General features: G+C 43.4%; 1 protein-coding gene across 1 annotated transcript in view; it reads left to right on the top strand.

The window, feature by feature from the left end:
- The window catches only part of LOC123162993 (structural maintenance of chromosomes flexible hinge domain-containing protein GMI1), a 17,823-nt gene extending 5,576 nt beyond the window's left edge, over window positions 1–12,247 (top strand). The window contains exons 13-22 of the mRNA XM_044580747.1: window positions 7,138–7,236; window positions 8,500–8,566; window positions 8,637–8,719; window positions 8,820–9,086; window positions 9,165–9,323; window positions 9,808–9,922; window positions 10,086–10,275; window positions 10,370–10,561; window positions 11,194–11,505; window positions 11,781–12,247. Coding sequence (XP_044436682.1) covers window positions 7,138–7,236; window positions 8,500–8,566; window positions 8,637–8,719; window positions 8,820–9,086; window positions 9,165–9,323; window positions 9,808–9,922; window positions 10,086–10,275; window positions 10,370–10,561; window positions 11,194–11,505; window positions 11,781–12,042 — 1,746 coding nt within the window. The 3' untranslated portion in view covers window positions 12,043–12,247. The remainder of the gene's footprint in view (window positions 1–7,137; window positions 7,237–8,499; window positions 8,567–8,636; window positions 8,720–8,819; window positions 9,087–9,164; window positions 9,324–9,807; window positions 9,923–10,085; window positions 10,276–10,369; window positions 10,562–11,193; window positions 11,506–11,780) is intronic.

Here is a 12,247-nt window from a genome sequence, read left to right as displayed (position 1 = left end):
GATGGGCTTGGGCCCATACCGGTTCAACACTCCCCCTCAAGATGGGTGGTAGATATCTATCATCCCCATCTTGTCACATGCCAAGTTACAGTCCTTCGTTCCCAGTCCCTTTGTCAAGCAATCTGCAAACTGCTGCCCAGAGCTGACGTGAGTAAGACTGATGATACCAGCATCAAGTTTCTCCTTAATGAAGAAGCGATCAATTTCCACATGTTTTGTCCTATCATGCTGAACTGGGTTATTAGTAATAGCTATAGCTGACTGATTGTCTCACCACACCTTCAAGGGGTCCCTTCCTCAGAAGTTTCAACTCGCTCAGTAGGTACTTCACCCAGAGCATCTCACATAACCCTTGAGATAAAGCTCTATACTCGGCTTCTGCTGTTGATCTAGACACAACAGGTTGTTTCTTGCTTCTTCACGACACCAAGTTTCCTCCCACAAACACACAGTAGCCAGAAGTTGATCTTCTATCATCTTGACAACTGGCCCAATCAGAGTCACTATAGCCATCCACTTCAAGATGTCCACTCTTCGCAAACCACAACCCTTTACCTGGAGTCCCCTTCAAGTATCTCAGAATTCTGTGCACAATATCAAGATGCCCACTCCTTGGTTCATGCATGTATCTGCTCACCACACCCACGGCATACGTAATGTCAGGCCTGGTATGACACAAGTACAATAACCTCCCAACCAGTTTCTGATAATCTTCCTTATTCACCAGCTCGCCTGACTGAGCTGTCACTTGATGATTTTGTTCAATCGGCGTAGGGGCTGCACGGCATCCCATCATGCCCATGTCACTCAAGAGATCCAAGGTGTATTTCCTTTGGCACAAAGATATTCCCTTCTCTGTCCGGGCCACTTCAATCCCAAGGAAGTATTTTAGGTTGCCCAAATCCTTCACCTCAAACTCATTGCTCAGACACCCCTTCAATCTCTTTATTTCCTCCTCACCATCTCCGGTGATGATAATGTCGTCCACATAAACTGCAAGAATGGTGATCTTTCGATTAGAGAGTGAGTGTCTGTAGAACACCGTGTGATCACCATTACATTGACCATACCCCATAGCACGGACAGCACGCCTGAACCTATCAAACCAAGCCCTCGGCGATTGCTTCAGTCCATACAAGGATTTCTTCAGCCTGCATACCTTCCCCGTTGTCAGTGAAGTACCAAAACCTGGTGGTATCTCCATGTACACTTCTTCCTGCAACTCACCATGCAAGAAGGCATTCTTGACATCTAATTGATGCAATTTCCACCCAAAGTTTGCAGCACAGGAAACCAATATCCTTACTGTGTTCATCTTTGCCATTGGAGCAAACGTCTCATCATAGTCAATTCCATAAGTTTGACTATATCCTCTGGCGACCAATCTGGCCTTATACCGTTCCACCTTCCCCTCAGGATTCTGCTTCACTGTATAGATCCACTTACAACTCACTGCTTTCTTTCCTGCCGGCAATGTGGTTAGCACCCACGTCTTATTTTTCCTCGGTGCTTCCAACTCTTCTATCATTGCTTCATGCCACTTCGGATCTTGCTTTGCAGCCTTCCAATCCTTTGGGATTGACACAGTTTGAAGAGAGGCAACAAACACTCTATAGGAAGGAGACAAAGCCTCATAAGACACAAAATTTCCAATGTCATGATCATCCAAAACCTCTAGTGGTAAAGCCTTCTCAGCCGCTTCACGTGTCCCCTTTTGCAACGCAATAGGTAGCTCCACTGTGTCAGATGAGCTTGCACCACTGCCTTGCTGCTCCCCCTGCACTGACTGCTCCCCCTGCACTTGTTGCTCCCCCTCCTGCACAAGTGGCTGCCGCCGAGAATATACCAGACGAGTGTCAGATGAGTCATGCACTGTGGCACTTGTGGCTCTCGCTGAGAGTACACTAGGGGGATCTTCTGCCACCGATCTCGAACAGGGAGCTGGAGATTACCAATCTGAATGGAACCCACGGTTGGTTGGACCCGTACCTGCACATCACCACCAGTGAGAGTACCAACCGAAATTGTACCCACAATTGGCTGGACTTGAACCTGCACATCATCATCATCAATGTTAGTGCCCACAGAATCCGCGTGAGTGTGAGATACAGCCTTCTCCCCCTCTTGACCATCTTGCACAGAGTGGAAATGGTCAAGCTCTTGAAACAACATACTTAGATCTGTTGGCTCACCATAGAATGGCTCAGACTCCCTGAAGGTTACGTCCATACTGACAAACCTGCGTTTCTCTGAGGGACACCAACATTTATATCCCTGCTGACTAGAAGAATAGCCCAGTAAAATACACTTCACTGCCCACGGATCAAGTTTTCCAACAGAAGGACAGTGATCTCGAACAAAACAAGTACTGCCAAACAACTTTGGGGGAACAACAAACTTAGTTTCTCCATATACTAGCTCACACGGAGATTTCATGCTTAGTATTCTTGATGGTGTCCTGTTGATCAAGTATGTGGCTGTCATAACTGCTTCACTCCACAAGAATTTGGGCACATTCATCGTAAACATCAATGACCGGGGAACCTCAAGAATATGCCGATTTTTCCTTTCTGCCACTCCATTCTGAGGAGGGGTGTCTGGGCATGAAGTTTGATGAAGAATACCTTGATCAGACAAGTAAGCCCCAAATGTGTTGTTCACATACTCTGTCCCATTGTCAGTCCTGATCACCTGCACCTGCACCTGAAACTGATTCTTCACCAAGGCATGGAAATTCTGAAAACAGCTAAACACCTCATCTTTGTGACGCATCAAATAAATCCAAGTCATACGAGAATAGCAATCGATGAATGTAACAAAGTATTTCATTCCATTCATTGATACAACTGGGCTCTTCCATACATCCGAATGAATAAGCATAAAAGGAGATATGCTCCTAAGCCCCTTACTCACATATGAGGCTCGTGTGTGTTTGGAATATTCGCAAGCATCACATGTCAACTTGCCCTTGCCTATCCCACACATAACATCCGGAAAGATTCTACTCATCTTATCAAAAGATACATGTCCCATCCTACAGTGATGGATCATCGCCTCCTTCTCCTTGTCCTCCATGGTCGCAGCACACACCAAGTCCGGCTGCACCTCCTGGTCCATGTACCAAAGCCCCCTACGCCTGGTGCCAGTCCCAACCGTCTGACTCGTCTGTCGCTCCTGAATCACGCACCCGAATTTGTCAAGGATCACACGACAGTCAATTTGATCAATTAGAGCACTGAAAGAGACCAAATTGACAGGAAAAGCTGGCACATGTAAAACTGAGGATAGGGAAATGGTCTGAGTGCACTTGACTGTGCCAACTCCCATGACAGGCTGGTCTGTGCCATCAACAGTTTGCATAGTGCGCGTGTGAGATGGAGGGTGCTTATTGTAAGACTCAAACATGCAGGATTTACTAGCAACATGCTTAGATGCTCCAGAGTCAAGAACCCACTCTGGAGCACTCTCATTAGAAGCAAGAGATGCCTTTTCCGGATTACCTTCATCAGTGGAGGCCCAGAGAGCAAAGTCTCCATAGTTAGCATCGTCTGCATCTTTGCCTTTTGACGTCCCAGTGTCTCCTGCCATTGTCATGTGAGCCCTCTGATCCCCTGAGTGTCCTAAGTAACCACCTCTGCCCATAGAAGCCTGACCCCTTGAGGTCTCTGAGTATCCACCTCTGCCTCTACTCCTGCCTCTGCCAGTTCCCCCTCTGTTGTATCCCCTGCCTCTGCCACGAGTTGGACAGGCCCACTTCCAGTGACCTATCTCCCCACAGATATGACATTTGTTGGGATCGCTCCACTCCATGCGCTCAGTGACTGCAAATGTCGAAGCCGGCACAGCCTTCATGTCTGCATGCTCAAGAGATAGCCGCACCTCCTCTTGAGACATTGCAGCAATAGCCTCCTCAATAGAGGGCAGAAGAGGTTGGTGCAACAGGGAAGCCCTCCTGCCATGAAAGCAACCTCTATGACCCTCCAACAGTTTCAGCACACGCCTGCGTGCAATCCACTTGCGCCCTGACTCGATGCAAGCCGCATCATAGAGTTCCAGAGGGTCGCAGTTATCCTGCTCTGCCCACAGAGCCTGTAGCTCTGCCACATATGCCATCACTGACATGTCGTCACCTTGATGCAGCCGACTGATCTTCCCCTCAATCTGAGCAATTAGCATGACATTGCCCTTGCCTGAGTACAAAGTGGACAGAGTCGTCCATATCGCAGCGGATGTGGATAGCCCCTCCACAGAGCGTCCAATGGGGGGCACCACCGAGTTCAACAACCAGCCAATGAGCACAGAGTTTATGACCTTCCATCTCTTTCCCTCCACAGTAGTCTTGTCTCCTGGTTCAGCAACAACACCCAACAAGTGCCCATCAAGCTCCTTCTGTTCCACAGCCAGCAACGCCCTCCGGGACCAGCTCAGATAATTGGTAGTCCCCTCTAACTTCATGTCCATGGGTGACAGTTCGATCTTCTGAGCCACTTCCTGTCGAGGAACGATGGCCCCAGATTTCGACTCCTCGAGGAACTTAGCTAGCTTCTCGAAAGCCTCAGCAAGGCCTGTTGGCTCACTCATCTTCGGAGACAGGCTCTACACACCCAACAACAACAGCAGCAAGCACAGCCGCACACAGTCCTCTGCAGAATCAGCAGCAACAGTCCGCTGCACACATACAGCAAGGCCCTCTGTTCTTTCTCCCCCTCTGCTCACACTCCGCACGCGCAGCAGCAACAATAAGCAGCACCTTCCTCTCTTCAATCCCAGCAGCCAGGACACAACGGCAACAAGCAGAGCCGTGCGGACTCACTCTCTCCCTCTGCGCGAACGACAGCAGCACGCCTCTCCTGCTCTCCACGTTCGCTGTTCCTCCGGCTCTTCTCCTCGTCCTGCGCCACAGCCGCACGCCTCCACGCGCACAGCCGCCGTTGATTTCCCGCTGGCCCGCGCAGCCGCCGTGCGCTCGCCGCCGTGACGCGCAGCCGCACGCGCGCGCTCGCACACAGCCACGTCCGCCCAGATGCGCCGCCGCCTCCCCACCAGACTCCGCCGCCGGCCGGCGACTAGGCCACCGTCGCCGTCGTCCCCAGCACCTCGCCTGCGTCTGATACCATGTTGTGTCGCAGACTCACCTTGTTTTGGCTGTGTCGTATGTGTGTGTGGCGGCTCTCCTGAGAACGGGAGGACTGGATGCCTCCTTCTAGGTCAGTACCTCCTCATGGGCTTGGGCCCTAAGTGACAAGGCTTGATGGGCTTGGGCCCATACCGGTTCAACAAGAAATGGCATATATTGTGCTGTGGGAAAAAACTACCAAACCCGGTGCTCTGAAACGGCAATTTTTGAAGCGCCAAATTTATTTTTTCGCACAGGACACAAAACTTGCCTTTTTTTCCATGTAAATCTGTATGTACATATAGGAACATGGAGATGTACATGTGTAGATTGTTTCAGAATTTTTTGACTTCAGGAACACCATTTGTTTCACCCTGGGAGCATACACTCTTGAGAGCCGATTTGAATATCTGGGTACTAAAACACCATAGAATTCACCACAATTTCTTCCAGTTAATACAAAGTACGTCTGCCACAATTTTTTTCCACACTTCCAATTTTTCTCATGCAGTTCCGATAACACAACTATCACACCTGATTAATTGACGAAAGATTTGTAAGATCCCAGTATAGCACCATCGCTAAAGTCTACCACCAAGTTGTCTTTTTTTTTTCTTTGGCTGATGGTTTCTGCCTTTTTGGTACGATAACATGGTGTGTTTCTTCCGTTCTTGGTTCATTCTTAATATTAATGAAATCTACACTTACAAAGCCATATCTCTTTAGTTCTTTGCGCATAATTTCTGAAGTGATGAACGGCACAAATTTCTGTTTCTTTTTGGTTGATAGTGACATCAGATCTTCCTTTAGTTTGTCCATCCAATATTTCAGATTCATAAATTTATGTTTTTGTTACTGAGAAAGAATATCCTAGATTGTTGTGGCTTCAGGTACTTCAGTTGTAGATTCTATAACTTGATTTGCAGTATCTCAGCAACCAGAACAATGATATTTTGATGTTTTTGTTACTCAGACGGACATTCTTGCTCCTGCTTCGTTGACCCTTGCTTTTGTGAAAAAATTACCCCCTTTTTGAGAACCTTTTAGAAGTTAAAAGAACTACGTATTTCATCAAAAGATAGTTGTACTGTTACCATGCCTAAATGGTACTCTCCTTTTCCCAGTATATATAAATATGTATGCTAAAAATTCCTGAAAAGTACTGTTGGCATGAGCCTAGTCGTCTTCATTAAAAGCTAATTATAAAACTTGCCATGCAATACGTGCCAAAACACAATCGAAAAAGAGACGTTGGATGGTTTCCTGCTCATAACAGAAGCCACTTGCATTTAATGAAATTGTCCTTGATAAGGATGACTTTTTGGCATATGAACCATAGGAAAACCTTGATCTTTGATGATACTTTTAGACCCAAAAATTGCTTAGATCTAAACTGAATACATGGAGTGCACAGTAAAAGCCCCACCGGTATGAAGGCCCCACTTAAGCCCATCTTGCTCTTGAGTTAGTTGCACGTCGGCAACCTTGAGGATGATCTCATTCTAGTCTGCCAAATACTGACCAATGAGAGCCTGTCAGAAGTCGCCTGTGGGTTCTCCACTCCAAGAACAACATCCTTATGTTGAACAATATTAAATAGTCCATACATGTCACCCAACGACCCTCATGCCCTACCCCATCTCTCACCCTCATCTCACCCCACAATGCTCTCTAGCCTGCCTCCTGCATGCTGCCATGTCGTGTGCTGCTGCAAAAATACAAAAATACGCTAGATGGATGACTAACGCAATTAGGTTAGGGGGTACTAGGTCAAATACTCACCTGTATTGACTTGAAATTGAGGGAAATGATGGATAATTGCATCTGAGTGAGTATGAGAGGTTGTAGTGGCATTTTTCAGACTTAGATTTTTGTAATGGCATATATATAACTTTTCTACCATTTTTATTAGGTTTACTATGTAATAATTTTTTTACCTTTTGCGATGGGGCTTGTTTTACTTATTTCTCGTATGCAGTTTCCGAAAATTACCCTCTATATACTGTTTCAACCATTCGCAGGTGCTCGATCATTGTGGCAATCATGTTGAAGAAGGGACGGAACTTATTGTCAATACTGTTGGACTCTCCTTTGTAGATAAATGCGGACCTGCTCGAAAGGTAATCGTTTGTTTTAAACTGTATTTTTGTAATGCTAGTAAATGTATATTTTGACCAGGTTAACATTAGCCAGAATGATGTGGTGCGCTCGGTAACAGTCCTGAAGTATAGATTGTTAAAAAAAATATCGTTCTTTGCACGTGCTGTATTTTGCTATTTTCTTCTATGTAATTTAAGTAATGTAAAAATAGACTTCCAGTCAGAGTTGTCAATGAGGTGGAAAAAACTTGAGCTGCTACATTTTAACAGGGGCAACTCAGCCTATGTCTTCTAGGCATAGCCGGCCCCAAGCCTGGGTAAAGGAGGAGGGTTGTGATAGGCTTGGCGAGCCAACGTAAAAACTAGCCAGTCCCATGGGTATGAAACCCATTTGAGCGAGAGTAGTATTAGGATGGCTGACCTCCTGGGAAGTCCTTGTGAAAGGGTTTCATATCTAAAGGTTGTGATAGGCTTGGCGAGCCAACATAAAAACTAGCCAGTCCTTTGGGTTTGAAACCTATTTGGGCGAGAGTAGTACTAGGATGGGTGGCCTCCTGGGAAGTCCTCGTGAAAGGGTTTCATATCTATCCTACCCCAACTTGTTTGGGACTAAAGGCTTAGTAAGTAACTACATTTTAACAGGGGCAAAATGTATGCAGGGAAACAGGAAACTAAAGACTTTACCCCTCTAGTTTCGATGTTTTGGGTTTTTCTGCTTCTGAATTTGGGAGCGGTTGGAGAATTACTAGATTTTTGACAAATGGACTGGCTCAATGAGGCTAAGCCTGGTCTGGTCCAATTCCTACCTAAGCCTGACTTGGCCTACCCTCAACCGGACTAGAAGCATTGGCGAAACCCAGAGCTATGCCCACCCGAACCCCGTTGTTTTGACATTATGATGACTGATGAGGGACTAAGAGTAGCATGTTAATTACATGGTTCTAATTGATTGGATGATGCAGCACCCTTTTATCTCCTGCACTCCTATTCTTTTCCAAATCTATGGTTCCATCATATGGAAGACTCATTCATTTTTCAAAAAAAAGAAACATATTAATGCAAGGTTTTGTACCCTCATTACAAATACAGAAAATACGGTATTTAAGGCTTTCAGTGGAACTTTGCTTCTTGACTGTGTTATAGCAATTTTATCGTTGTAGAACAGGGACTTAACCGTTGCCTATTTTCTACCTCGTGTCTCAGCCATCTTGGGAGCCCTTAAATTGTTTGACAATTTTACAGTTGTAGTCTGTTGGCATATAAACTATATTGTTAATTTTGCAGGTAAACAGCGAAGGATTTGTTGACCTACGTGGAATGCTTAAAGTTGTTAGCGGATTTGGTTCAGAAGGTCAGTTACATAGTGGTGCCAATATTGCTGGTACATTTTTATTCTAATAATTATGTGCATGTTTGTGCAGCTTGTTTGACGATTTTTCATCACAAGAAAAAGATTTTCAATAGAACATTTCAAATTGCTATCAGTAATTTGAAAGCTGTTAAGGTAGTAATACTGATTCGTTCATTTGATTTCTTATTAGTCACGTCGTGGTGCTTAATTTTGTTCGAAAGGTGGAAGCCTCATGATTATTATTATTTGTCAGGTTCCGGAAAGTTGTCCTGCTGGGACCTTCTTGGAGAACATAATATTTGAAGTTTCTGACTGTGATGGAGTGATTGACGAGTCAATACATGGACTCCAACATACACTTAGCATCAGGTCGAATCAATTAAAAGATGTGCAAGGAGCACAATATGCATTTGAACATGGAAGATGTGTTCTTCCTCGTGCACAGGTTCCTGATGAACCAGGAACAGTCAGTTTTGTGGCACATCATACACATTTTGCTGACCTGGAAACAATAATTCAGGTTCCGATCTTACAACGTAGCTCTTGTTGCACAATTTATAATTATTTCAGACTGAAGTCCTGGATTTTCCTTTGGCAGATTCATGTTTATGCTCTTGATTTAGTGCGAGTAAACTCGGAGAAGTACTTTGAACCTATATGCAGCTACCCAACTTCATCTCTATCAAGTCAAGATCTTTTATCTCCAAGTCAACTTGGTTCTTGTCAATCTGTTAGATACATTGAGGATGCTCTGAGGGTAAAAGCCTTCAATACCTTGATTTAACATTTCTAGTGTTGCTGAAGTCCTCTGGCTTATTTAAATCTTAAAAAACTACCAAGGAATACATTATTCAAACTGGAGCTTTTTCTGATGTCAGTATGGAAACATAATACCCATTTAGTGCAGTGATTTGTTTTTTCAGCATCCTCTGTTATCCTGGTTAGTCTAATGTATATTGTGCAAAACTCAAAATACAAGGTTGATGGAAACCATCCAATCATTGAATTGTTGATGAAGTAAAGCTGAGTTGAATAACCTTCCGACAGAATATATCATTAAATTATTCATAAAATTAATAACTATTTGGTAGCTGAAAATATTATGTGTATTTTGATTCAAATCTATGATACTTACACCATTAAATAAAGGTTGTTATAGCTTGATTAGAGGTTACAATTTTTTTGACCTGCAGAATATTATTATTAGTTTGTCCGTGCCCTAATTTGTCACTTTTTTTCAGAAAGTTTCTGAAGAGATTGAATCAATTGATTCCAATATACGCTCTGAAGAAGAAATGATTAAATTTCTTGATTCTCAAAAGAAATCTGTGGAGAATCGTATTGCCAGTCTGAAAGGTTATTTTCTGTACTCGTGCAAAAAATTTATTGCTTCTATCTTTCGCTGAGTATGGACTTAATCTGCATGGTCTCATTATAGTGGGCTCTGTTACATTACTCTTATACCTGCACTTGTCTTCCCCGCTCGTCGCTTTATATAATTTAATTTTCATGTGTGCAGATGAGATTGGCCACAGAGTTGGCGCAAAAGAGATAACTCGTCATAAAATTGAAGAGAATGTTGGTACTGCTGCTGCTGTTCTATGTAATCTCTCCAACCGTAAAGCATATGAACCAGGGCGATCTTTCAAGGATGAAGTTGTTGGTATTGTTGCTCTTCTCGGAACTGTTGCTAACAGAGAGCTCAGTAGGTAAATTTGCAGACTCCTACATTATTTATGTCAGACCTATTCTAACATGATGCATAATTTTATTCATCTGAATCTCTGTCTTTTCATTTGGTAGGATGCTTTCTGTGTATCTTGGTGAAGACAACATGCTTGCAGTGGTTTGCAAGACTCAGGATGCTGCTAATTACTTTGAAAAATATGACACTGAAGGAAATGTGGATATTCGCTTTGGTATTCATCAGGAAGCAGCTAAACTAGGAGTCCCAATAAGCAGGAGATTTCCTATCATATGCCTGGATGAAATAAGGTAATATCTATATTTACTTAATTTTAGCAGGTCTGTAGATGCATTTCTGGGTGTTAGAAAATTTGAAACCGGAGTGCTGCTAATGCATCAGTAAACTCAAATATTCCTGGTTTACAGTCTTCTGAACCCTGAACCTGTGCATAGCCATAAGCAGCAGCCCCTCAACCCCCGTTGCTTGTGTATGACTAATATGAAAAAGTGTATGTGTAAAAGTTGCAAACATAGTTTGCTGATTGCCATATGGTGATAATCCTACTCGTATCATCAACAAAATGTGGATTTACCTATCTGATCTAACACAAAGTACTAATATATAAAACTGTTGAAATTTTGAGAATAAATTTAATGTGCAGTTTCTACTATGAGATGATAATTTGTTCTATTCAATTCTCACATAGATTCAATTGTTAGGCAGGCCATACAAGATAGATAACTTAGCGTTTTTGATAAATGTTTCTAGTTAAAAATAGTGATAGAACATTTTTCTGTCAAAATTTTGAGAAACGAAATCTTGTGCAATTTCTTCTATAAGGTGATTATTTGTCTATTCAATTCTATCGCATAAATTCAATTGTTTGGCAGGCCATACAAGATAGATAACTCAGCACTTTTAATAAATATGTATTTGACAGGCCATATAATGGAGACGTCTTTTGGAACATAAGGCAAAAAAAGCTAAATCTGCCTTTTCCACATTCGGAGACGCCCAAGGGATTTCGTGGGTTTGCGGTCAACTTGATCAATCTTTCTGCAGAGAACTTGGAGATAATCACAAGTAGTGGACATGGTCTCCGTGAAACCTTATTTTATAGGCTCTTTGGAGAGCTTCAAGTTTATGAAACACGGAATGATATGCGGCAAGCTATGCCTCATTTGAGGAATGGGGCTATATCTTTGGATGGTGGGATTATAAAGGGTGATGGTATGCTGCTGCTTGGTTACAGGTCAGTTATTTTTACGTTTTTTGAACAAAGGCAGAATGAACTGGTGATTTTCTCCCAAGTTGCCCATTTATTAATCAGGTTGTCAAATGAGACGCAGTTCGCTGGTTGACCATCGACTGTTTCGACATTAGTTGGTTTGGATTTGGCATTCATAAATATATTTCACCATGAGTTGTACTTGTACCAAAACATGAACTATCCGCTCTTAATTTTTGTCGTTGATGTTTTGTGACATCATCTATGCGGTCCATACTTATCATCTGATCATTTCACAGTGACCCGGAGATCATATTTCCCGTCATGCCTGATGCTCCTGACATTGTGGAAGACCCTGAGGATGTGTTTTTTCTAAAAAAGATGAACGCAGAGAAGAAAGTTCTGGAAACGGTGGAGAACAAGATAAGAAAAGCCGAAGAGAATCGGCAGAAATTGGTCATGAAGCGCAACAAGAAGAAACGCAAATTCGACGAGATGGCGGAGGTAATGAGCCAGCCTAGTGGCAGCCAGCTTGATCAGTATCACCCAGTGTCACAGTAGACGAATGGGCTTGTAGCAATCTAACAATGTGGTCTACAAAGATGGTCACATGGCATCATATTAACTGCTGAACTGTTCTAGGTTTTTATGAATCTTGTTACTCTAGTTTTGTACGGGATTAGCTGATGGACTGATTAACATGCTACTAGCAATGCAACTAGGCAGTGTTTGACTAAATCTAATACGTATCATTTTACTGCGTTCA

Source organism: Triticum aestivum, chromosome 7B (assembly GCF_018294505.1).
Source record: "Triticum aestivum cultivar Chinese Spring chromosome 7B, IWGSC CS RefSeq v2.1, whole genome shotgun sequence".
Classification (NCBI taxonomy): domain Eukaryota; kingdom Viridiplantae; phylum Streptophyta; class Magnoliopsida; order Poales; family Poaceae; genus Triticum; species Triticum aestivum.
The sequence above is the reverse complement of the archived record's forward strand: the minus strand, read 5'-3'. Positions and strand labels throughout refer to the sequence as shown.